This window comes from Neolamprologus brichardi, chromosome 3 (genome assembly GCF_056152115.1).
Source record: "Neolamprologus brichardi isolate AB-2024 chromosome 3, ASM5615211v1, whole genome shotgun sequence".
NCBI lineage: Eukaryota > Metazoa > Chordata > Actinopteri > Cichliformes > Cichlidae > Neolamprologus > Neolamprologus brichardi.
Window position 1 is genome coordinate 8,023,426 of NC_142106.1, and position 27,464 is coordinate 8,050,889.

A 27,464-nucleotide genomic window follows, 5' to 3' on the forward strand; every position below is an offset into this window, starting at 1 on the left:
ACTTTAGTAATACAGTAACACATAAAATGAATACAACTACTAAACACTACTGTGTCCTAAGGAAACAAAGAATAAAATGTAACAGAGATAAAATTTTAGAGAATTAAAATCCCTCAAAGGAAAAAACATAAACTTGATATACAGACCTATACATGCAGCTTCCTAAATGTAACATTCAGGATTATTCACTGTGTACGTTCATGTTTGTTATGATGACCTGATTGTGAGAAGCTTTTGTCACAGTGTCTGCACTTGTATGATGTCTCTTCTATGTGGATTCCCTTATGCTTTTTCTTTAAGCTCACGTGCAGTGGTGAAGGATGACCCATACTGGTCACAGATGTGCTTTTTGACCCCACTGTGGAAGAGTTCATGTATTTTTAATGTACTTGGTGTGTGGAAGCCTCTCCCACATTCTTTGCAGTAGTTCATTTTGTCTCCAGTGTGTCTACGTTGATGTGGTTTTAGGTCCCGTTGATGATTGGAAGTTTTTCCACAAAGATCACAGAGAAACTCTTTCCCACCACCACAGTGACGACAGGGTTGAGAAATGGATCCATGTGCGTCGCTCCACTTCTAAACAATTCCTTCAATGTTTTTATCCTGAACGTCGCCTGAAATAAAAAAGCATCTCTGCCAACGTCCAATTACATTTTACTGTTTACATTACAACACTCAGCTTACTGGGTGAAAACGAGTCTTCATTTTTCCAAACAGTTCATTCAGTATAACTCCATAAGTTTACTGATCAGACTTCTTCCAAACAATCACGTTAAAATTACAAGATAAAAATAAATACATCCTCACAGTAACTTCACTTGTAGAGTTACTTTCTGGTGTGGATCTGTTGGTGTTTTTTCAGCTGATGTGGAGCGTTAAAAGTCTTCTCACACAGGTCACATTGATAAGGTCTCTCCTCAGTGTGGCTAAACATGTGTTGTTGTAACTTTCCATCTGTTGTAAACAGTTTCCCACACTGATCACAGCAGTAAACATCAATTGCAGTGTGAATCCGTAGGTGAATATTTCGGTACTGTTTGTCACTGAACCTTTTTCCACAAAAGTTGCAGCTGTACGCCTTAATTCCAGACTGGGTAACTAGATGCTTCTGTAAGTCGCTATTTTGAGCAAACGTCTTAGCACACAACTCAGAGCTGTGTGCTTTAAGTCCACTGTGGATGAGTTGGTGTGTTTTTAAGGATACAGCCTGGGTAAAAGACTTTCCACACAAGTCACAGTTATACGATTTAACTCCACTGTGGATGAGTTGGTGTTTTTTTAAGCCTGTACGATGGGTATAAGACTTTCCACACAAGTGACAGTTGTACGCTTTAAATCCACTGTGGAAGAGTTGGTGTCTTTTTAAGACTCCAGCTTGGGTAAAAGACTTTCCACACTCTTCACAGCTGTAAGGTTTAAATCCACTGTGGATGAGTTGGTGTTTTTTTAAGTTTCCAGCCTCGGTAAAAGACTTTCCACACTCTTCACAGCTGTAAGGTTTAACTCCACTGTGGATGAGTTGGTGTGTTTTTAAGTTTCCAGCCTGGGTAAAAGACTTTCCACACTCATTACAGCTGTAAGGTTTAAATCCACTGTGGATGAGTGTGTGTTTTTTTAAGCCTCCAGCCTCGGTAAAAGACTTTCCACACAATTTACAGCTGTAAGGTTTAACTCCACTGTGGATGAGTTGGTGTTTTTTTAAGCCTGTATGATGGGCATAAGACTTTCCACACAAGTGACAGTTGTAGGCTTTAAATCCACTGTGGAAGAGTTGGTGTCTTTTTAAGACTCCAGCTTGGGTAAAAGACTTTCCACACTCTTCACAGCTGTAAGGTTTAAATCCACTGTGGATGAGTTGGTGTTTTTTTAAGTTTCCAGCCTCGGTAAAAGACTTTCCACACTCTTCACAGCTGTAAGGTTTAACTCTACTGTGGATGAGTTGGTGTGTTTTTAAGTTTCCAGCCTGGGTAAAAGACTTTCCACACTCATTACAGCTGTAAGGTTTAAATCCACTGTGGATGAGTGTGTGTTTTTTTAAGCCTCCAGCCTCGGTAAAAGACTTTCCACACAATTTACAGCTGTAAGGTTTAACTCCACTGTGGATGAGTTGGTGTTTTTTTAAGCCTCCAGCCTCGGTAAAAGACTTTCCACACAATTTACAGCTGTAAGGTTTAACTCCACTGTGGATGAGTTGGTGTCTTTTTAAGCTTCCAGCCCGGTTAAAAGACTTTCCACACAAGTCACAGCTGTAAGGTTTAAATCCACTGTGGATGAGTTGGTGTTTTTTTAAGTTTCCAGTCTCGGTAAAAGACTTTCCACACAAGTCACAGCTGTAAGGTTTAACTCCACTGTGGATGAGTTGGTGTGTTTTTAAGCTTCCAGCAAGGGTAAAAGACTTTCCACACAATTTACAGCTGTAAGGTTTTACTCCACTGTGGATGAGTTTGTGTTTTTTTAAGTGTCCAGCCTCGGTAAAAGACTTTCCACACAATTTACAGCTGTAAGGTTTAACTCCACTGTGGATGAGTTGGTGTTTTTTTAAGTTTCCAGCCAGGGTAAAATACTTTCCACACAACTCACAGGTGTAAGGTTTAAATCCACTGTGGATGAGTTGGTGATTTTTTAAGTTTCCAGACTGGGTAAAATACTTTCCACACAAGTCACAGCTGTAAGGTTTAACTCCACTGTGGATGAGTTGGTGTGTTTTTAGGCTTTGAGCCTGGGTAAAAGACTTCCCACACAAGTCACAGCTGTACGCTTTAACTCCACTGTGGATGAGTTGGTGAGTTTTTAAGTGTCCAGTCCGGGTAAAAGCCTTCCCACACAAATCACAGCTGTAGGTTTTCTCTCCCTTTCTTCTGTGAGGTTTGTCGGCCTCCTGAGAGCGCTGACTTCTCGCTCCATGTTGGTCCTGCAGTGACAGAGATACAAACAGAGGCAGTGAGTGAAATGCAGTCGTGGAACAAACTGAAACTGCCTCCATTGGTGGAATCAAACATGTCAAAAAACAAACAAACACACACATTGTAGGTGTGTTACCACCACCTTCTGGTGATAGTATCACATAACAATGATGTGCTACAATAAGAGTTGTAATGAAAATTGCATTATTGAAGAAATATTGATCAGTGGAGAAAATCTTTTACGCATAAGAAATTGCAAGTTCAACTGATGATATTGTTGTTTCAATGTGCATACCAGCTTCCTGCATACCGGCAGGAAGTTGAGCGGCTGGTACTCCAGTGCAGTCAGCACAATCTGGAGCTGAACACTCTTAAAACTGTAGAGATGACAGTGGACTTCGGGAGACATCCCTCAACTCTGCTCCCCCTCACCATATCAGACAGCCCTGTGTCGACTGTGAAGACCTTCAAGTTCCTGGGTACCACCATCTCCCAGGACCTGAAGTGGGAGACCAACACCAACTCCATCCTCAAAAAGACCCAGTAGAGGATGTACTTCCTGAGACAACTGGGGAAGTACAGTCTTCCACAGGAGCTGCTGATCCAGTTCTACACTGCGGTCATTGAGTCTGTCCTGTGCTCTTCCATCACAGTCTGATATGGAGCAGCCACTAAACAGTAGTGATGTGCGATACCACTGATTTTCTTTCCGATCCGATACCAAGTAATATTCAGGGTGGTATCGACGATACTGATCCGATACCGATACTTTGTACAAAAACTTATTTTATTTATTGTATCTCAAATTATAGCATCATAATGATTACAGGACATCAGATTTCTTGTTCTTATCACTTAATAATGCAGAGTTCATCATATAGAAATACAAAATCTGAAGTTGTGCTATTTGAACACCTTGCCTGCCTGCAGCACTAAAGGACTCCGTGAGAGACTCTGTCTCGCTGCTGTCCCTCTCCTCCTCTTCAGTTTGCCTCAACATACACTCGTCATATTCTGTGATATAATTTACTCTGAGGTGTTTGACAAGGTTAGTGATGTTGCCACAACCATACATGCCAAGACTCCCGATTTTTCCGGGAGAATAAATTTTAGTGCCCCTCCCGAAAATCACCATTCTCCCGAATTTCTCCCAATTTTCCACCCGGACAACAAAATTGAAAAACCACGTTGTAGAATTCATAGCGCGGCCCAGCCAATTCCAGTTTCCAACAATGGCGGCAGCTACTTAGTTTTAATATTAGTCTTATTTCTCTTTCTGGGTCGCAAAAAAAACTTTTAACATGTTTTCAGGTGAGAATGTAGCTGTGTAAACTTCAAATATCTGAGCCGACACATCGTCTTCAAACCCTGCGGTCTTTCATTTCTCGGGTTAAACATGATATATAAGTCACATTGATAACTTAAAAATGTTATTGTTTGGCTTTTTCAGTGTTTTATTTGTTCGTGAGTAAATTGGTTTGGCTGAGATTAAAGTTATTAGATTAGATTAAATTAAATTTAACTTTATTAAGCCCTCGGGAGGGTTCCTCCGGGGTTTTCACACAGCTGAATAAACGTCAAACAGAAAACTGATTAAACAGAAGTGTGAGACGGTCGAGAGTTTACGTCAGTGCCCGGTTATATTTTAGATAGCAAGGAGCAGACGGCAGAGTTTCACTCCACCGAGGGAGCTCGTGACGTACTACCCGGCTTTCTTTAGACCGCAAAGGCTGGGTCCAGGTGGAAGCAGCCTCTGAATTAACGTATTTTATCCGATAAATACACCTTGTAAAATTTATTCATCCCCTCCCCAACAGCCCTCTTGAATGTCTCCCTAGTATGGCCACAACACCACACTCTTGGAGCACTTTTCTGCCACATGTATCGCAAACCACGTCTCAGCTGTTTGTGGAGGTAAAATACGTCTGCACATGACTCCAATTACGCTCAGCTATTGTTGTGAGTGCGCACGCCAAGGGGCTGCGAGACATTTATACAGCCGTATTTCGCACATGACTCGCTGCCCGTGCCCTCCCAGGCTAAACCTCCGCTGTCGACATTATTGGAACCTGAGATCGCTGCGGCGGGTTTCTGGACCTCCTGAACCCCGAGCGCCAACTCCAGCTCCCGCTAGGATTGGCCTGGTGAACGCCAGATCACTTTTAAACAAAACTTTTATTCTTCGGGACTTCTTCAGTTCCCGTGGTCTGGATTTTCTGTGTGTGACTGAGACGTGGCTGAGTGTTGGTGAGTCCAGTGCTCTATCTGAATTTTTACCTGCGGATTGTTGCTATTTTAACTCGCCACGGACATCAGGCAGAGGTGGAGGCACAGTGACTGTTTACAAAAAGGATTTTAAATGTAAGCAGTGTTTTCTACAGTCTTCGTTCTCCAGCTTTGGACTTACCTCGTTTGAGGTGAGTCGTACAAACCCGATTTTCTGCGCTGTCATCTATTGCCTCCCCGAAATACAATAAGAACTTCATAAACGACTTTTCTGATTTTTTTAGCTGGGATTATGCCCAACTATGAGAGTGTTCTTATTGTTGGAGATTTTAATATACACGTATGTTGTCCTGATAAGCCACTGGTAAAGGACTTTTTAAGCCTTATTGACTCTTTTAGCCTGGTACAGTCCGTGCCTGGCCCTACTCATGAGCACGGACACACACTGGACCTTGTTCTGTCATATGGTCTGCCTGTCACTAACTTGGAGATTTGTGACTGTGCACTCTCAGATCATATGCCTGTGTTATTCAACGTTGGTTTGACATATACCGCAGTTAAATCTGGCGCTGCTACTCGGTGCTGTCGGGTTATTAACCCTGCCACTGCCGCGCAGTTTTCTGCTGCTTTTAATCAGCTCGGCGGCCCTTCTGACTTTGTTTCCTCTGATACAGAAGAGCTAAAATTCCTGGTTTTATTCTTGCTGTCAAAAAATCATGGACTCTGTGGCTCCTTTAAAAACCAGGCAGCCTAAGGCTAAACCTAAGCCTTGGTTTAATGAGAGCAGTCGTGCTGCCTTTAGTCTCCAAGGTTTTAGAGAAAATTGTTTTTAGTCAACTGAAAGATTTTATAGATGATAATGGCATCGTTGAGGTTTTTCAATCAGGTTTTAAAACCCTTCACAGCACAGAATCTGCATTATTAAGGGTTTTTAATGACATCCTTCTGGCATGTGATTCTGGTAACCATGTTGTTCTTGTCTTGCTTGACCTAACTGCTGCCCTTGACACCGTAGACCACAATATTCTAATTTCTCGATTACATGATGTAGTGGGTATTGGTGGAACTGCACTCAATTGGTTTAGGTCTTATTTGTCAGATAGAACTTTCTCTGTCAGCCTTCTCGGTTACGAATCGTCTTCTGTTCCTCTGTCATGCGGCATCCCACAGGGCTCAATTTGAGGGCCACTGCTCTTTTCACTGTATCTATTGCCTCTGGGTTCTATCCTTAGAAGGCATGGGATCTCATTTCATTGTTATGCCGATGACTGCCAAATTTATTTGCCACTAAAACACAAGGATGGCATCTCCATAAAACCTCTCTTGACATGTCTAGATGAAATTAAAGCTTGGTTGGCTCTAAACTTTTTAAATTTTAATGAAAAGAGAACAGAAGTGTTGGTGTTTGGACCCAGTGGTCCCTGTGAGTCCTCCTCTGTTGTTTTAGGATCCCTGGAAGTCTATTTTAAACCTGTTGTTACTGACCTTGGTTTTAAGTTGGACAGTGATTTTAAATTGGACAACCAAATCAGAGCAGTGGTGAAGTCCAGTTTTTATCATTTAAGGCAACTGGCAAGAGTAAAATCTTTTCTTTCGAGGCAGCATCTTGAAACAGTGATCCATGCTTTTATTTCTTCCCGCCTGGACTACTGTAACTCACTTTATGTGGGGGTCAGTCAGTCATTGCTTTCACGTCTGCAGCTGGTTCAAAATGCGGCTGCACGACTCCTAACAGGAACTCGCTGCCTGTGTCTTTTAGAGTTAATTTTAAACTTCTTATGTTTGTTTTTAAATGCCTCCACAGTCTTGCCCTGCCTTACCTCTCTGAGCTTCTTCATCCCCACACACCCTGTCGGTCTCTAAGGTCAGCTGACCTGCTGCTCCTGGAGGTACCGAGATCCAGGAGGAAGCTCAGAGGGGACAGGGCCTTCTCTATTGTCAAAGGAGCTTGCAAAGAAAAGCGTCTGGACTTCTTTAAGTTACTTGAAGACGTTTCACCTCTCATCCGAGAGGCTTCTTCAGTTCTAAGGTCAAATGGTGGAGAGTCCCAGATATAAACCTGGTGGGAGTGTCCCCCCACAGAGGGACAAAAGGACCCCCTGATGATCCTCTAATCGCCTAAACCAAGGTGTGGAACTGGGTGTTGGTCCCAATCAGCCAGAGTTTCAGGTGAGTTCATTGTGAAAACCTGGCCCCACCTTATCATGCGAATTCCTGAGGTCAGATGGCCCAGGGTGTGAGTGGGCGTTAAGGCGTCTGGGAAGGGATCTCAAAACTGGATTATAGATGGCAGAGAGTTGGTGTCGTAAACCACCGCCTCTGTTCAAAGATGGTCGCTCACAGTGGACATAGATGGCTTCTTTCACTCCTCTTTCAAACCATCTGTCCTCTCTGTCCAAAATGTGAACATTGGCATCCTCGAAAGAGTGTCCTTTATCCTTAAGATGCAGATGGACAGCTGAATCTTGTCCTGTGGAGGTGGCTCTTCTGTGTTGTGCCATGCGCTTGTGAAGTGGCTGCTTGGTCTCTCCAATGTAGAGGTCTGGGCATTCCTCGCTGCACTGTACGGCATACACCTTCTCTATTGTGGCTCCAAAATTATGGAATAATTTGCCCATGCACGTTAGAGAGGCCCCTTCACTGTCCACTTTTAAATCACGTCTTAAAACCCACTTTTATTCCTTGGCTTTTAACCTCAGCGAGACTTAGTTTCTCTTTTGATTGAAGTAGTTATTTAATGAGTTCACTCTTCTTTTATTTGGTTTTTACTTACATCATATGTAATTTTATTTTACAGTTCCAATGTACAGCACTTTGTGTCAGCTGTGGTTGTTTTAAAGTGCTTTATAAATAAAGTTGATGATGATGATGATGATGATGAAAGGCGGAAGAGGAAGTAGTTCCTTTGAATGTAGACAATCCGAATGTTATAGTTTATTTCCACTGTGTTCCTGTTAATGATAAACTACAAATTTACTCTAAATTACTAAAATATCGATATTTTAATGTGAGAATCGATTCTAGAACATAAATGATTGGTATCGGAGGAATCGATAATTCAGGATCGATCCGCACATCACTACTAAACAGGACAGGAGCAGACTGCAGCGGACTGTACGGGCAGCAGAAAGGATCATCGGCGCCCCCCTCCCCACCATCCAGGATCTGTACCTCTCAAGAACCAGGAAACGGGCAGGGAAAATCATCACAGACCCCTCACACCCTGGACACAGACTTTTTGATCTGCTGCCCTCTGGCAGACGGTACAGAAGCCTGCAGACCAGGACCACCCGACATAGGAACAGTTTCTTTCCCCTCGCCATCTCCCTTCTTAACAGTTGACCTGTCACACTGCTCCCACTGCCAGACTGCAACTGCACCTCATGTACATTCTGTAGTACTCATTCCACCTCATTTCATTTCTGTATTTTATGTATATAAGTTTAGATTAGTTATTTATAGTTGGTTTACACAGCTTTGTGTATGTATGTGTATGTATGTGTAATGTGTGTATATAGTGTGTGTGTGTGTGTGTGTGTGATTTACATTGCTGTGCTTGAGAGCCACCATCTACCGGAACCAAATTCCCTGTATGTGTCTGCACATATATCTGGCCAATAAACACGATTCTGATTCTGATGTGTGCTGATAAAATATAATCTTTGTATTTTCTTGTAACTTCTGTGGTTTCTGATTTTGAATGTAGATTCTGTATATATGGTTGAGCCCAGGATGCAAAAGATAAAGCTGCTGTTAACAGGTTTTTAAAAACCAACGAGCTGCACACACAGTTTTAATAACAGTTTAACTGTGATGTTTTTCTCACCTTTTGTGTTGAAGTCATTTTTTCCTCTATAGTGGCTGAGCTGAGTCCAAATGGCTGAAATTGTTCCTCTGTTGTACCACCACTCTTCTCCTCCTGTTACTCAGCTGGGATACACACACAAAAAATATACAAAAACATATATATTTGTGTATATATATATATATATATATAGCGTATCAATATTGAACCGTTCGATACAGTGCTTTCGGTTCGGTACGCATATGTATCAACAATACAACATTTTTAATTTATTTTATCAACTTTCCCTCTGACGGTGCTGTCTGTGTTGAGCACTCAGTGGATCTGCGCTTGACAGTGCAGCCTAGGCGGAGTAGTCGAACACAGATTCACTGAGTGCAGCACAAGCTAGCAAGACAGAAGTTAAGCTCTCCTTGCAACATGGCAAATTGAACCTCCCCACCCTCATTCAGATCTGGCGTTTGGAACTATTTTGGTTTTCATGTGACGTATGACCCTGAAGGTAAGCGCCTCATGGACTAAAGTAAAACAGTATGTTGGATGTGCCAGCAATGCTCAATTACATGGGTGGGAACTAGTGTGTTAGGCAGTTAGCTCATTAACGTGTTTGATCCGAGGTAGCTCGTTAACGGAGATTTGCCGTGTTGTGGCGTTAACGTCATTTCAACGAGATTAACGCTGACAGCACTAGTGGGAACACAACGAATGTGACTGCACATTTACTCTGACATCATCCTAGTGCAAAGACAAGTGGAAGCAGTCAAAAACAACAAGCACGCATGCTACAAATTTTACCCGAGTCATTTAGACAGCCGTTAGCACATGATTCTCCTTATGTGGACCTGATATGTTTAATATGCTGCTGAGAGTATAGCCCAGAAGAAGCGTATAGTATAGCTTTTATTTTGGAAAGAGCCATTTCTTTGTAATAAACTCTTTTCCAAAGATGAGTGATTCCTCAATCAGATACAGGGCTCACAAAATCGCTAGCCCAACGTCCCGGGGCTTTTTTCCAGTCGGGCTGCCAAATACTATCCCTGCCCTGCCCGTCGGCCTATCGTAGGAAGGAAAAATCTATGTCAATGCTTTTGCATTCTTTCGGAAATGTAGCTGGGTAATTATGTCATTGGCATCGGTGAGCCACTGTCAATATGTGACATATTGAAATCGCGTTTCTTTCTAAGCTTCTTAGACTCAGAACAAAAGCTATCCAGCTTTGTGTTCATCAAAGCTCTTTTTACAAATCTTGCTGGAATACGTCAGGTTACAGCTGTAGTCAAAGCAAGATGGAAATAATTGAACAAGCAAGCAAACGCTCAGCTTCTCCCAGCATGCTGAGCTAATGATTAGTTGGTGTTTTTCTGCAAACAGTCTCTCACTCTTTCAACGTGTTCACAATAAACTGTGAACACACTTCGCCGATTTCACGGATTTTTGATGGTAGCGACCTTTTGGAGACTTTTACTTCCAGGTGAAGAATCAGACGTCTTTATTTGCGCTGGAAGAAAATAAAATACAGATGAATCTGCAGACGATCCTATTAAGTCCTATTCTAAAGGCTGAGTTCCCTCCCCCACGCTTGTACCCGTGGCTTCATGTCCTGGGGGTTGGTTGTTCTCCTTCCCTGCACCCTTTGTTCATATTCCAAGACTATTTTTCTTTATGTGTTCTTTCCCCCTAGCAACCGCCATATTATAATGTTGCAAACAATCACAAACTGTACAGTCTGTCTAACTCCAGTGTATACCAAGCAGTCTATTATTCTCAACAGAGCTAAACTCAGCATAAACTGAACCCACATTAAAGTTAGCTCGATGCTTACCTTTAGATGAGCCCACAAACCGAGAGCAACTCCGTGATGAAGCTGGAAGTCTTAAGAAACAGATCAGGGAGCAGAGACCCACGCAGACATCGATCCAAACGTTGGTAGTGGTATATGTTCCTGTAAGTTCACTACTTTACTCCCGTTTCATGAAAAAGCAGCTCTCTCCGCTCGACTCCTCTCCTGCACACACACTTTCTCCGCCCCCTTTTCCTGGCTTGTTACGGTGCGGTCACGTGACTCAGCTGCACAACTAACCACGTGGGGTGTAATTTCAAAGTTAGCGCCTATCTAATTTTCCTAAACTCTTTTCATTGGCCTCGATGAAAACGTCATCGTGGGAAGTAGAATTGATAAGGTCTCAGGGAAATAGAGGAGCGGTGCTGAGAATTGGGATACAGCCTTAGGCCGCGTACTCAAAGACCGCTAAGGCCGGAAGTGCGAGGCTTGTAGGCTTGTGAAATGGGACGGTCTGGCCTCCGTCGCGCTGCCCAGGTTGCCTAGCAACCATGATACCAACCGCTGGAAACGTGTCATACAGCTTTGTTTGACAGAAATGAATTAAAACATATTTCGTTCATTTGTTTGTTTGTTTCTAAATGAGCTTTGTGTGATTGATAAGTATCTGAGGCTGAGACCACAGGACTGTAAAACATGATTGTTGGGCTTCAGTCATTTTAAGATTAGCTAGTGAATAACAATTAGCTAATGTTGTTCATGAGACTAAAGTCAGTGTAAATATAATATGGCCAATATTATAGTTATTATATTAATCATTATTAGTTATTACAGCAGTGAACTTGAACTCTCAAATCAATTCACTTTTATTTTAATACTGAACTTCAGTAAAGATTCAAGTTTTAGTTATTTATATTGACTCCTGTGATTAAAGCATCTTTCTTTCAGCTTAACGAGTGAACCGTCAGCTCGTTCAAACACACGTTAAAGTCCGTTTGGCTCGACACCACCGAACAGAGGCAGCAATATAACATAGCTAACATTAACAGTGCAGTGAATCCTGCTTGTGCCGTGATATTCAGGACTGCAAACCAAGCAGCATCACTGACTTTCAGCTTGTTGTGTTTGTGAATATATGACTGACTTTAATTATCCATAAAATCATCACATTCTCTGTAAGATTAAAGTCAACTATTGAGCGGTGTATATTTTAAAGAAAAGGCTTTGAAACCAAGTACAAACATCACTAATGTCACATAACTTGCTGACATGTGGCCAACAGTAATGTTTTAATGTTCTTCATTATTAAACATTTGCACAAATTTATCCACACCCACGGCCGCGCTATGAAGTCTGGGATATGTTGGGCCATGAAGTCTACACCGCCACATCCTTAAAATTCAGGGAAATGAAGGACGCATTTGAGGGCTGCATTTTGAGCAGCCTTTGAAATGGGACAGCCTTCGTCGCGTCGCTGTGACGTAATCGGTTTTAAAATGCGGCCTATGAGGCTGCAGACCCTGAATTGGGATACAGCCGTGGACACCAAGATACTTGAAGGACTGCACCCTCTCCACTGGAGCGCCATTGATGATAATGGGCTTGTTGTCTCTGTGCTGACAAATGTTCTGCAGTGATGTGATCTAAACCAGAAGCTTTATATCAGATAACCAATGAATGGCTTCATATACTTCATGTGTCCTTACACTTATTGTGTCATGACTCATGTCATGTCAATTGTCCTCATATGGTTCACTTTTTATACAGTTAAATAACACAATGTAATGCTGTCTGCATAATACTGCAATGTTATCTGCCCCAGAAACACCTTCAACGGTTGATGGTAGAAATGGTTTACACCTCTCTCCAAAAATCTGTCATATTATTTGTCACAACCCGGCTCATAGGAAGTGACAAACAAATGGGAGACCACACACAGGTTTCTAAAGACTGTAAGACATATTTAATGAAAATAAGGTAAAGCAACTTAAACACATTTTAAAGGACATAACAGCCATAACTGTAACTTCCAAATGAACAAGATGGGTGCCAGACAGAGAGAGCCAGAGCCAAAGCCAGCCCCCCTGCTGGTTCAGTCAAGATGTCTTTATATACACTGGGACTGGCCTCTCAGGTGTGCTGCATCAATAATTGGGTCAGCTCCACCTACCTGCAAGAAACAAGTAAAAGAAAAAGCAAAACACAAGGCCAGCCCACTGGCCGCCACATCCCCCCCCCATAGAACAGGGTCTCACCCTGAATTGGCAAACACATTTATATTATGAATTTGCAACTAGAAGAACATGCATATATTAAATCCATAACATAACACACACACACACACACACACATATGCAACCTCACTTTCAACACCTTTGGTATGCTGAAAAGTCATCTTCAGCTAATCTCCAACCTCAGCAACCTTGGTACCTAGGAGCAATGTAAGAGGAAGGAAAACGATACTGGAGAGGACATACTTCAAAGCATATGAGGAGTGAAACTGCTGGTTACAAAGGGGCACGGGACAAAGCATCTGCCAAGACATTATCTTTGCCCTTAATGTGCTGGATGTCCATATTGTAAGGCTGCAAAAAGAGAGCCCACCGCATGAGCCTGTGATTTAGGTCATTATTTTATATTTATATTTTATATATTTTATATATTTTTGTGATTTAGATTTAGATTTAGATTTAGTCCTTATCAATTCTACTTCCTATGACGTTTTCATCGAGGCCAATGAAAAGAGTTTAGGAAAAGGAGATAGGCGCTAACTTCGAAATTACACCCCACGTGGTTACGTTGTGGAGCTGAGTCACGTGACCAAACCGAGTAACAAATCACTGCAGAGTCGGGAAAAGGGGGCAGAGAAAGTGTGTGTGCAGGACAGGAGTCGAGCGGAGAGAGCTGCTTTTTCATGAAACGGGAGTAAAGTAGTAAACTTACAGGAACATATACCACTACCAACGTTTGGATCGATGTCTGCATCGATCTGCCCACCCTTGTCTGCTGGATCCTAGCTGAGATCAGCGTGAACCACGTGGGTCTCTGCTCCGTGATCTGTTTCCTGTGTTTGGAAAGACTTCCAGCTTCATCACGGAGTTGCTCTCGGTTTGTGGGCTCATCTGAAGGTAAGCATCGAGCTAACTTTAATGTGGGTTCAGTTTATCTCTGTTGAGAATAATAGATTGCTTGGTATACACTGGAGTTAGACAGACTGTAGAGTTTGTGATTGTTTGCAACATTATAATTTGGCGGTTGCTAGAGGGTAAGAATACATAAAGAAAAATAGTCTTTGAATATGAACAAAAGGAAAGGGTGCAGGGCAGGAAAACAACCAACCCCCACCCCCAGGACAAGAGCTGCTACCGACAAACCAGCAAAAAAAAACCCTGCCAAATGTGTAATCTGTGACACTTGGGAGGTTAACTCAAACACACTCCGTCATTCTTGATGCTGTTGAACAACAAAATGTTTAAAAATGTCGCGAGTTGGTGATATTTTCATGCGCGACGCGATCGCGAAAACAGCAAACAAGTAACACCACGCCGGTGTTATTTACAGGAAGGCGAGAGTAAACGATCGGGAGACTCTAGTCGTCGTCATCGTTCACCTCCTACGTTTTATTACTCCGATTTCAGCGTTTTTGTTGCACAACTAGTGGAGTAATGCCGGGCTCACACTGTGCGATCTTTTTCAGTCGCGCGATTCAGCTCCTGCTCAAACTGTACGATTGACTCGCAGGGGTTAGAAGTTCGTAGGTCACGATGCAGAGTCTCACACTATACGACCCGATGCTCTGATGCGACCCGAGTGCTCACACTGTGCGTTTATAACATGAAGGTTATAACAGAAATTCTGTCGCTCGCTCTCCCTCTCTGTCTTTCACTCACACAGACACACACCGCCATCAACTTTGCTAAATTGCTAATGAAAAACATTGATCAGGCAGCTGTGATTGAGCAGCAATGTCTATCCAACTATTTTTACGGTTGTTGTGGTCGTGATAATTTTGTGAGGCCACATCGAAAAGGGAGTTAGAGTTGGTTGTTATATACAGTCTGTATAAGTGTGGTTGATGTGCCTTTCTTGGTGTTTAACTTGAAGGCCCTGAGTACTTTCTCCCACAGTCAACTGTTGACTGTTTTCAGTGACTTTCAGCTTGCTGTGTTTGTGGATATATGGCTGGCTTTAATTATCCATAAAATCATCACATTCTCTGTAAGATTTACATACTGCATATTTTACAGTGAAGGCTTTAAAGCTATGTTAATGCTGAAAGTACAAACATCACTAATGTCACATAACTTTGCCGACATAGCTCCAACAGTCACGTTTTAATGTTCTTCGTTATTTAACATTTGCACTCAAATAAGTGGCATAGCATTCAGTACTTTTAAATAGAGCAGGGCTATATGATTAAAACATATTTATTACGATATAATTACAAAATTTGTGATAACGATATAACTGACGATATAATTGACGCTAGACAAAATACTTTACAACTCCACAATTTTATTACTGCAAAAAAAACCCAACCATCAATGTATTTTCACTATTTTCACTGTTGATTTTCAGAAAAATCAAAGGATTGATTTTAGGCTACGTCCACATGTACACGGGTATTTTTGAAAATGGAGATTTTCCGTTTTCGTTTTAAACAATAATCCTGTCCACACGTAAACACAGAAATCAAGGAAAACGCTGCTAGGAACATGCCAAAGCAACAGGTGGCAATATATTCCTAACCGTGTAGAAATGTTGGCCAATCAGAAGTCTAGAAGCCTCGGTGGGAAATAGTAAACAAAGATGGGGCATAGAAGCAGAACCGAGTCGTATGTGTGGAGGGACAGTAACTGTGTGTGTATATGTAAGCATTTAAACACTGCAGAGAGTACAATTAACAGTAACAGTATTGTAGAAATTCATTTCACCAAAACAATAACGTGGCACACAGTGTGACGTCAAAAAAGGCGCACACCTTTGACGCTGCATTTTTTTTCTGTTTTCCTTGTCCACACGTAAACGCAAAAACGGAGTTTTCGAAAATATCCACCCTGGCAGGCGTTTTTAGAAATCTCAGTAATACCATACCACAGTAATACCACAGTAATACTGACAGCCCACTAGCACGCTCTACCAAAAATAGTGCTTTGTTGTGTATCTAATGGACGAAAGATAAACCAGTTCCACGCCACTGAAGTTGCAGCATTTTTACAAACCAATTCTGGTTCATCCGTTTCACTCAACAATCCACTTTCGCCCTTCTCATTCTCCGTCACCGCTGTGCTTTTTCCAGCCATGTGCGTATGAAAACAAAGGCATTGCGCATGCGTGTTTTATCCATATTTTATCCATATATCTGTATTTCATTTTCTTATCGTTGCCCAACATTATACCAGTATTAATGTGAGCGGTATGATATAGCCCAGCCCTACTTTTAAAAGTTTACTATTCGGCTGCCCCACATCAACCATCCGCTGTTTTTTTTTTCCTCTAAAAAATTATCCACACCCACCAATGCGCTATGAATTTTGTAATAGGTTGAATTTGACCCATCCTTCAAACGCAGGGAAATAAAGGATGGATTTTCAGCCACATTTGGAGAAGCCTTTGAATTAGGGCAGCCTTTGTCGCGTCGCTGTGACGTAATCGGCTGAGGCAGCTCTTACTCCTCATTTTATGACAGGTAGACCCCCACTGTCATTCTTGTGAGATTTAAGGTGACACGAAATGCTTGGAGAACAAAAGTAAATTTCTGTCCTTTAAACAGGGGTTAAAAAGTCATCTTAACAAAACACTAAGAATCATAGTGGTGTTTCCACTTCCATTGCAAATTCTTTGCAGTCTCTCTCCTAGTTCGTTAAAATGTTTATAATGTGTGAGTTGCTGAAGCATATGTCACAGTTCCCCCTTTTTTGCAAACAAAAGAATGATGGGACTGAGGCAATTTTCCCCTCAGGATGGCCAGTCACCACGTGATTCATCAAAAGTCACCTGAGAAATCCTGCTCAACAAGACCAAACTGTTATGGAAAATTTAGAAAATTAGCTGCAACGCACCATGTGAGCTGGGCAGTGTTGGGTAAGTTACTTTAAAAAAGTAATTAATTACTAATTACTTAGTCAATATTGTATTTAAAATATTTATCTAATTACTGTGTCAGAAAAGTAGCTTAATTACTAAATAAGTAATTTAACTAAATACTTCTTAAAATCCCTATAAACTTTGAGTGGGCAAACAATAGAAATTAAACTCTTTAAATAATAAATAAATTTTTTTAAAGACAGAGACTCTACAGTATGCAGCGGTAGAATCTCTTCCACAATGTAGCCTGCAATCATTTTTTAAGCTCACCTTCAGACACAAGTACATTGTAAGTAACTGTAATTAAAATACCTAAAAATGAACAGTATTTAGTTACTCTACTTTTTCAGTGGAAAAGTAATTTAATTACAGTAACGCATTACTTAGTAACACATTACACCCAACACTGGAGCTGGGAACATCCCAGTCAACACAAGGATCATCAAGACGCCAAGACGAAAGAGCCGGAAATCCCATCACTAACTGCCAGCAACATGACATCATTTCAAAAAAGAAAAAAGACAAATTCAGAATGGATTACCTTGCTGAATCCTTTTAGACAAGGGACTCAGGACTTACTATCTAATCGTGTCCCACATAGGTGGCTTTCTCCAGAGTCCATTGTAATGTGGAGAAGCTCACTTTACCATCGTTTTTAAAGCAACAGTGTTGTGTAGCACTTTTAGTTGCATGCAGGCCTGCTTGAAGGAGAGCAGATTCTCAGACAAAACATTCAGTGCACTTTTTTAAACATTAAGAAATAAAATAAAATTCTACAAAATGTAAAAATATGAAAGCCTAGTTTTAGGACTTTTCACCTCCAATTGGTAACAAGAATGCGAGTTTCATTCCATGTAACAAGGTGTATGTCATGGTAAAATCTCCCCCACACATCAGCAACAAGAAACTAAGAATCTACTAGTCTCACTCATTTATTCCCTCTGCTGCATTCTGTTCACCCCTGCTATAATTCAATCATCTTTCCTAATATAATATTAGTCCACAAGTTCATATATTGCTTCTCATCCCACTAAGTGAACCGAACAACATGATAAAATCAGAAACACAGGCTTAAAATACTATATGGTCTTCTTGGGCTTCATTGCATGCGTGTATGTGTTAGTAGGATTAATACATTTTGTGCTCCTTAAAGGTTAAAATATCAATACTACACTCTCAATATCAGGAGAGCAAATCAATATGTCCTTCTTGTTTCAGAAACATCTAAAGTCAGGTTCAGCTAAATCCTAAGCGTTTGCGAGTTCACCAAGTGAATGTAAAGGTGTTGTTAACACCATCAACAGGTACCCCCTCGTGATGTGTGCCACTTCCAATGTGATTTTTGACACCCCCGTATGGAGGACAACAAGAGCCACGCACATCGAAATAAAGAATTCTGTGCTTAAATAATGAATTGTACAATAAATTCTTCATTTGAGAAATTTTTCAATCCCTCATTAACAAAGTGATTTTTGAAATGTTTTTTAAACTCCTAGGATGGTAATGAGGTGCAGTATAAACTTAGTTGGCTGAGTTTATACTGCTACCGATGAGTCTGAGCGGGACTCCTTTGTGGATCTATGGAAGTCCATATTTACTTATTTAATTTTTTGTTTCACACGTGGTACAGCAGTAATTCATTTCCTATACACAACCTTCCTGTTAATTAAAGTAACACAGTTTCCATGCATGAACAGAAGCAGGAAGAAGAATAAATTCTCATTGACACCTGCCCGCTATCTGTGATGATACAAGTAGGCAACCAAAATTACACTCTGACAATATTCTACACAAAACAAAACAAGACAAAACAAACAGAACAATATACTCAACAGTGAGCAATACCACTAAATATCAAACTGAAGGGATCATTTTTTCTACAGTTAAATTCTGTTATTTTCAACTTCTTCATATTGGTTTATCTTTTTTTATTGTTATAGTATCGAAGCAGCATCGAAGTAGCAAAGTATCGAACCAAACCGTGAATTTTGTGTATCGTTGCACCCCTATTGGACACATTTGTCTTTGTGTGGTTCGAGCAATCCGATGCTTAAAATAAAACTTCCTTTTTCCGTCCCCATGTTCTGAACACAATACAAATACACTTTGTAACTTAAGAGGTAGTGTTTTAATTTTTTGCCCTAAATATAATAATTAATGTCTGTAATTTCACTATATCTTCTAGTTGTAATAATTTCAATAAATATAATGGTTTGGTTATTGGTCACATATATATTCCCCATACTTCAACACAATAACTCAGATAGGGTAGAAACAAAGAAAAATATAATATTCTATATCTAGCAAGCAATTAATGAAAATATGATCAATTAAAGTTGCTGACTTTTCAGTTATTCTACTAGGTTTAGTAATCAGAGGGTAAAACCCTCTTCCAAATATTAACTCAAAAAATCTGATGATGACTTATGATTGGACAACAAATATTATAATCCCGGCAAATACAAAATGTCTTATTTCCCTTTACCTTGCTCAATAAATCTTCTACTACTGTGAATGTTTCTATCAGTGTCCCAGGCCTCCTATACATACAAGTAACAATTATATTACTCTTTCTTTCCATTTCTATTTCTACTGTCACACACTCCATTAAATCATCAATAGCCACAAACATATATTCAATCTGCTTACATTTCAGATCGCTATCAACAAAAAGTGCCACACCTTCTGCCTTCTTAGACTTAGATCTATTTATATGATATAATTCATACCCATCAATGTGAAAGTCCCAACCCCTTTCCTCATCTATCCATGTTTCTGATAGTGCTATAACTTTAAACTTGTCTTTCAGATTATTCAAAAAATCGTCGATCAGAACAAAGCTTTTATAGAGGCTTCTACAGTTGAAATAAATTAATGAACATGTATCGCCTATGTCAACATTATCCCTAAATAATGTTGACATATATACAGGGTGTAGCATTCCCTGGGTAAAGGCGGTGATATACAGGACAGTCAGTGGTTTTTCCCTTTCAAGATCTCTTAGGCAACTGATGACTTTCTCTCTGTAGTTATTTCTGGGGTTTCACCTTGAAGCTTCATAGGTACTGTGGTCACTGAGGAGTGTAGTAATGTTTATTTGCTCTGCTTCTTTTTGTCAGGGATAAAATACGTCTATATACTTTTTGTTTCCCAGCTGAGTAACAGTTGAAGAGTTTGGTGGAGCAACAGAGGAACAATTTCAGCCATTTGGACTCAGCTCAGCCACTACAGAGGAAACAATGTCTTTAACACAAAAGGTGAGAAAAACATCACAGTTACACTGTTATTGAAACTGTGTGCACAGCTGGTTGGTTTTTAAAATACAATTAACAGCAGCTTTATCTTTTCCATCCTGGGCTCCTCCATATATACAGACTCTACATTCACAACCAAAAACCACAGAAGTTAGAAGAAAATACAAAGATCATATTTCATCAGCATACATTGAAACAACAATATCATCAGTTGAACTCAAAATATTTTATTAAGTAAAAGATTTTCTCCTCTTATATATTTCTTCAATAATGAAATATAACAGTTTCAGTTTGTTCCACGACTGCATTTCACTCACTGCCTCCGTTTGTATCTCTGTCACTGCAGGACCAACATGGAGCGAGAAGTCAGCGCTTTCAGGAGGCCGACAAACCTCACAGAGGAAAGGGAGAGAAAACCTACAGCTGTGATGAGTGTGGGAAGGATTTTACCCGGACTGGAACCTTAAAAAAACACCAAGTCATCCACAGTGGAGTTAAAGCTTACAGCTGTGACTTGTGTGGGAAGTCTTTTACCCTGGCTCAAACCTTAAAAACACACCAATTCATCCACAGTGGAGTTAAACCTTACAGATGTGACTTGTGTGGGAAGGATTTTGCCCGGGCTAGAGGCTTAAAAACACACCAACTCTTCCACAGTGGCGTTAAAGCGTACAGCTGTGACTTGTGTGGGAAGTCTTTTACCCTGGCTCAAACCTTAAAAACACACCAACTCATCCACAGTGGAGTTAAACCTTACAGATGTGACTTGTGTGGAAAGTCTTTTACCCAGGCTGGAAACTTAAAAAATCACCAACTCATCCACAGTGGAGTTAAAGCTTACAGCTGTGACTTGTGTGGGAAGGATTTTGCCCGGGCTAGAGGCTTAAAAATACACCAACTCATCCACAGTGGATTTAAGGCACACAGCTGTGAGTTGTGTGGAAAGGCTTTTACTCAAAATGGCGACTTACAGAGGCATCTAGTTACCCACTCTGGAATTAAGGCCTACAGCTGCGACTTTTGTGGAAAAAGGTTCAGCGACAAACACTACCGAAATATTCACCTACGGATTCACACTGGAAATGATGTTTCCTGCTGTGATCAGTGTGGGAAACTGTTTACAACAGACACACAGTTAAAACTACATATGTTTAGCCACACTAAGGAGAGACTTTACAAATGTGACCTGTGTGAGAAGACTTTTAAATATCCACATCACCTGAGAAACCACCGACAGATCCACACCAGCAAAATAACTCTACAAGTGCAGTTACTGTGAGGATGTGTTGATTTTTTATCTTGTAATTGTAACCTGAGTGTTTGGAACAAGTCTGATCAGTAAACTTATGGAGTTATACTGAATGAACTGTTTGGAAAAATGAAGACTCATTTTCGCCCAGTAAGCTGAGTGTTGTAATGTAAACAGTAAAATGTAATTGGACGTTGGCAGAGATGCTTTTTATTTCAGGCGACATTCAGGATAAAAATAAAAAATGCAGAGCAACACAGATGGATCCAGTTCTCAACCCTGTTGTCACTGTGGTGGTGGGAAAGAGTTTCTCTGTGACCTTTTGTAGAAAAACTTCCAATCATCAACGGGACCTAAAACCACATAAACGTAGCCACACTGGAGACAAAATGAACTACTGCAAAGAATGTGGGAGAGGCTTCCACACACCAAGTACATTAAAAATACACGAACTCTTCCACAATGGGGTCAAAAAGCACATCTGTGACCAGTGTGGGTCATCCTTCACCACTGGAAATAAGCTTAAAGTACAAGAATAAGTAAATCCACACAGGAGAGACACCATACAAGTGCAGACACTGTGACAAAAGCTTCTCACAATCAGGTCATCGTAACAAACATGAACGTACACACATGGAAGTGAACTTCAGCTGTGACCAGTGTGACAAGAGCTTCAGGAATCTCAGTTCATACTCCGAACACAAACGATCCCACACTGTAAATAAACTGTTTCACTGTTACCAATGTGCAAAAACATTCACTTCATTATCTGCTCTGTGCAAACATCAGCCTGGTCATGCAGGACTGAAATCACTGGATCACAATGAATCTGAAGAGAGAGAAAGATCCTCTTCTGGTTTCAGGGTCAGACTTAAAAACCTTGAGATCAGGCTCCACAGAGTTCAGATGGAATCTCCTGTAAAGAGTGTCAGCTGATGTCCCACTTGGATCTGATGAGGTAGCTCTGATTTCTGGACCTGCAGTGAATAATCCTGAATGTTACATTTAGGAAGCTGCATGTATAGATATGTATATCAAGTTTATGTTTTTTCCTTTGAGGGATTTTAATTCTCTAAAATGTTATCCCTGTTACATTTTATTCTTTGTTCCCTTAGGATACAGTAGCGTTTAGTAGTTGTACTTGTTTCTGTATTATTAAAGTTATAGGAATGTCTTTTTTACCAAACTGATATTGTATCAAAATTGCAGATATGGATATATATTTCAATTTATTTCATTTGAACTTTCTTAGTGTTTCCAAAATTAACTTCTTTTTTTAAAATGTATTCATTTAATGTGTTACCTCAGTTAAATTTCAATTCTTCATTCATATTTAATCTTTTGCTGTTGTAAAATCTTCTCTTAAATCATTTTCTCCCAAAACTACAAATCTTTTCACAGCAGTTGCTCTTAAAACTTCCAAAATGAACTAAATCTGTCCACCAGCGTTGAAACAACACCTGCTGTGACTTTATGTCCAGAAAGAAAAAACTCAAGCTAAACTGGTTTTGGGCTGTACTTCCACATAATACCAGTTTGTACCAGAAGATGAAGCAGTGAGTCAGTGTAACCTTTATTCAATTAGGCAATGACCACATTTGTATTCACAGCGGCAGCAAAGAATTGTTCAAAAATTCAAATTCTATTAAACCTCTATTTTCTGCTCCTCCTTTCACTTTAGTGTGTTTACTGTATCCTTGAAGTCCACGTGTTGTTTTTTAATGAATTCATTTTGATCCACATGTTCTGCAGCTGTTTTCTTGCTGATTTGAAGTTTGTATTATGAAATCGTGATTTGATTTGATCCTATATTTGATGAACTGCGAAAAATGGTCTCAAAACAAGTAGTTTGAGCCATGATTTCCGATTCAAAGTAATTTAACTGTTTTCAGTGGTACATGTGGAGGTTTATCACAGGAGGCGACTTGGCTGTTCTCCACTCACACAGCACAGGGTTCCTGCAGCTCATTAAAAACTCTGAAATGATCTTCAAGGACAAAGATGTTTGATTTTTCTTAAAAACATGCTGTGGGCATGAAGTTTTCAGAGAGTGTGTTTAAGATTCATTGTAATGAACATCTCACACAAAGCAGATGTTCCTGCATTTCAACAGCAGTTTGCAGATGTGTTCTCCCCCCTGCCCGGCTGCATGACTCATGGAGCACCACTTTGAAACGCAGCCTGGCGTGAAAGTCTGTTCATGGTCTAACATGTTGCCTGAGCACAAGAGACCAATTGTGCAAAAGGAATTGGCTGAAATGGTGAAAATGCTGTTATCATAGGATGAAATGAGGATTTGTTCCTCAGTGTTTGGTCTCCTATGCTCATCTTTTCTCCAGATGATTTGTCCCAGCTGTTGAGAGGGGCCGGTTGTCTTTAAGGTGCTTCCAGGTGATTAAGAAGTGAGCGCAGGGTTTTATACGGTTCTGTGATGATTATCACAAAGTGAACAAGGTCTCATGGTTTGATGCTTATCCCATGCCCCGGGTTGACCTGGACTGGTTAAGCACTGCTTATTTTTTATCATGCTGGATTTAACCAACGCCTACTGGCAGATTCCCTTGTCTGCAGAGTCCAAAGACAAAAACGTCTTCTCCACTCTGTATGGTTCGTACCATTCGTCACTCTTCTGTTTGGCTTGTTTGAAGCCGCGGCCATTTTTCAGCACGTGCTGGAGCGATAGCTGCGTCCTCACACTGCATATGTTAATTCCTACCTGGATGAATTTGTCATTCATAGTGATACCTCGGTGGATCATGTGCAGTGGTTGGTCACAGTCCCGGATTCCCTGAGGCAGGCAGGGCTGATGGCAAACCCAAAGAAGTGTGTGGTTGGATGGAGGGAGGTACAGTATGATAAAATTGGCACAGAGCTTCCCCCATGCATTACCAAAGATTCACATCAAACTTATCCCATTCTTGGTTGGTTTAATGAACATTTTTTTATTGTCACAGTTTGATACTGATGATTTCTTGTGAACACTCCTTCAGTTTGAACCCAGTGATAGTAGCTGCGGCCCGCTCTCCTTAGCCTCTCTTGCCGGGAGACTTGGTGCTCGGAGCGAGTGCTGTCGCCTGGGCACCGGGTAGCTTAGCCTGTGGGCTGCACGGCGGCTCCTGGCATCGGACTTGCTGTGTGACTGCTGTCAGCTGGGCTGCTGTGACGCATGATCCCGGGGGGGACACGGCTTAGCATCGCTAGCGTGTGCTGTCGGCTAGGCTGCTGTGGGCCATACCGCGGGGGGAAAGCTGCTTCGGCGTACTAGCGTGCGCTGTCGGCTGGGCTACTGTGAAAGCATAAGACATAGAGGGAAAACACGAAGTAAATGGCTTCAGTGTTGCTATCAGCTAGCTGCTGTAGCGCGCTACACAGGGGTCACGCGGCTTTGGCGTTACTGTTACGCCATCGCCTGCTCGCTCAGCTCTTTTGCGGCTGTGTGCATAAATGCCGACAGCAGAGGCTGTGTCCCACTCTTCCCTGACAGTGAGGTGAAAAAGAAGAGACGCTTACCTACCCTGCGGGGATAAACAGTGGGTTTGGGATTCAGGCTAGGGCGGCTAACTGCTCGCACTTCCCCGTTGGTGTGTGGCCCTGCCCCTTGCTAGCCATGCTGCATGGTGGGCCACGCCTCCCCAACTTGCCTTAAGTGTGGCATTCCTATGCCTTTGGAGGATTGGCACGAGCACTGTGTGCTGTGTCTAGGTCCTGAGCATGCTTTGCTGGGTAGAGAAGCCCCTGCCTTGTGCATGAATTGTTTTATTCTGCCCTAATGGACTAGGGAAGCTTGTGCTAGGTTTTTTTCTGTCAAGCAACCCGCACCTCCCTCATCTCAGGCCTCTCAGGTGAAAGTGAGGAAAATAGCTGCTGCTGACGTAGAATCTAGTCCCGCAGCTCCATGGGCCAGGTCCCCTTCCTCGTTTGTCGACCTTTTGGGCCCCTCCCATGCCTTTCCCTCCTGTGGCCCAGCCCCTGAGCCTGTGCCGTTGGATGTGGACTATGGGGAGGCGGACGTTGACGAGGCCTCCGTCCTCTCCTCCGATGCCTCCCCCCTGTCTCCCGAGGTGCCCCCTGCTGGTTCCCCTGGAATGGAGTCTGGCCAGTTGAGTTTCTTTCAGCTTTTGGAAAGGACGTGCCGGGTGCTTGAGCTGTCCCTCCCTGAGGTGCCGGTGTCGGCGCCTTCTCGGTTTGACGATGCTTCACGGCCTCAGCGCTACTTATCTCAGGTGCCGCTGCTGCCTGATTTTCAGGACCTGGTGTGCAAACAGTTTGAGCCCCCCGCGGCCCTGCACTGTTGGTCCCCTGCCTGTAAGCGCTTTACGGCCATGTATGGCCTGCTTGGTCTTCACTCTCTGCGGTTTGGTTGTACTGTCTCCTCGCGGGGTGTCTTACAGAGTTACCCCGTACATATGGAATATGTAACGGTGTGGAGAGATAGTCTCGATATGCTAGAGAACATACGGTTACGGTGTTACCTTGGTTCTCTTAGTGAGAGACTATCTCTCCACCGTGAGGCCACTCGGAGACGCGTTCTGATCAAACGATCACCGACGTCACGTCTGTACAGCTGTTTTATACGTAAGCTGTAGGGCGTAGCCGGGCGTGCCGGAGTGTCTTAAAGAAATATCCACACGCCACGACCAAGGGGGGTCGTACCCCTTATATATGAAATATGTAACAGTGTGGAGAGATAGTCTCTCACTAAGAGAACCAAGGTTACACTGTAACCGTACGTTCTGAAGCAATGTGTTGTTTTTTCTGACACACACACCGGAGCCTCAGGTTCAAGTGGGCCATCCCTACTGTTGGCCACATGTCGGCAAAGTTATGTGACATTAGTGATGTTTGTCTGTGAAGGTTCTCAGTCATCCAGGTCATCGTAGTCAAAGGAGCTTGCAAAGAAAAGCGTCTGGACTTCTTAAGTCCAGACTTCTTAACTTATGAAGTCCAGACGCTTTTCTTTGCAAGCTCCTTTGATTAGTGATGTTTGTACTTTCTGCGTTAACTTGGTTTTAAAGCCTTTACTTTAAAATATACACCGTTCAATAGTTGATGATTTTATGGATAATTAAAGTCAGTCATATATCCACAAACACAACAAGTTGAAAGCCAGTGAATGCTGCTCGGTTTGCAGTCCTGAATATCACGGCACAAGCAGGATTCACTGCACTGTTTTTTTTTTTTTCTTGTTTTTTTTAAAAAAAGAGAAAGAAGAAAAAAATCTCCTGGATCACCTGTTGAGAGAAAAAGAAGGGGAAAAAAGCAAGAAAAACAGAGCAACATACTAAACACAACACCATCTCGTTAATCTAGCTAAGTGTAAACAGCAGTAAATACTAAATATTGAATGTTGTTGTGTAGCAAGCAGGACCGACAGCGCACAGTGCGCTTGGAAATAAAGGTGTAGTTTATCTCTATGAACAGTGTGCACACCTGTGTGGATCAGCGCGCTTGTATTCAAAAGGTTTCCCTATGTAATGGTCTGCTAGAGCAGTGGTTCCCAAACTTTTTTTGCTAGGCCCCCCTTTGTCTTACAAGAAAATTGTTTCCCCCCCCCTCCCGCGTGCACACGCGCGCACACATCCTCCAACCACACACACCCATATTTTGCTCCGTTGCGGTTTATTTCACAACTCAAACATTTAGTAAGCAATTAAGCAAATACAAGTAATCTGCAATAAATTACAGGTAAATAAGGAAAATAAGGTAAGGAAATAATTAAGGAAATAAACTCTTTTACGCTACATCCACACATACACGGGTATTTTTGAAAACACAGCTGTTTGTCCACAAGTAAATGGCGTTTCGAATCACCGAAAATGGAGATTTTTTAAAAAACTTTTAAAAACTTTTTTGCGTGTGGACGAGGAATACAGAGTTTGTCACGCAACGTCAAAGGTATGTGCCCTTTTTGACGTCACGCTGTGCGCCACGTTATTGTTTACATGAGATGAGTTGCAGAATGGCAGATAGAGACAAAATACCATTTCTGTTAATCTGACTATCTTCAGGTTTTACACGCTTACATATACACACGCAGTTACTGTCCCTCCATTTACAAAGGCAGAGGCGTCACTGTGTGATTATTTTACGTGTAATTATTTTTTTCCCTGTGTAATAATATTCAACATTGCAATCAAATCAAAAAACTGCCTCTCTGTGC

At 41.6% G+C, this 27,464-nt stretch overlaps 2 protein-coding genes across 4 annotated transcripts; one reads left to right on the forward strand and one right to left on the reverse strand.

Moving 5' to 3' along the window:
- Positions 1 to 353: 353 nt before the first annotated feature.
- Positions 354 to 10,951, reverse strand: LOC148103351 (uncharacterized). Its single transcript, XM_087832214.1, has 3 exons — positions 10,757 to 10,951; positions 8,956 to 9,059; positions 354 to 2,911 (listed from the first exon to the last, which is right to left on the reverse strand). The coding sequence occupies exons 2-3, from the start codon at positions 8,971 to 8,973 to the stop codon at positions 827 to 829; spliced, it is 2,103 nt and encodes a 700-aa protein (XP_087688340.1). The 5' UTR covers positions 8,974 to 9,059; positions 10,757 to 10,951; the 3' UTR covers positions 354 to 826.
- Positions 10,952 to 13,573: 2,622 nt separating this feature from the next.
- LOC148103352 (uncharacterized) lies at positions 13,574 to 23,035 on the forward strand. Of its 3 annotated transcripts, XM_087832229.1 has the most exons (4): positions 13,574 to 13,842; positions 16,677 to 16,798; positions 19,956 to 20,058; positions 20,402 to 23,035. In XM_087832229.1, the coding sequence occupies exons 3-4, from the start codon at positions 20,041 to 20,043 to the stop codon at positions 21,332 to 21,334; spliced, it is 951 nt and encodes a 316-aa protein (XP_087688355.1). In that variant the 5' UTR covers positions 13,574 to 13,842; positions 16,677 to 16,798; positions 19,956 to 20,040; the 3' UTR covers positions 21,335 to 23,035. The 3 variants fall into 3 exon arrangements, with proteins under 3 accessions (XP_087688355.1, XP_087688351.1, XP_087688346.1); XM_087832225.1 differs by lacking the exon at positions 16,677 to 16,798 and having other exon boundaries at positions 19,921 to 20,058; XM_087832220.1 differs by lacking the exon at positions 16,677 to 16,798.
- Positions 23,036 to 27,464: the final 4,429 nt, after the last annotated feature.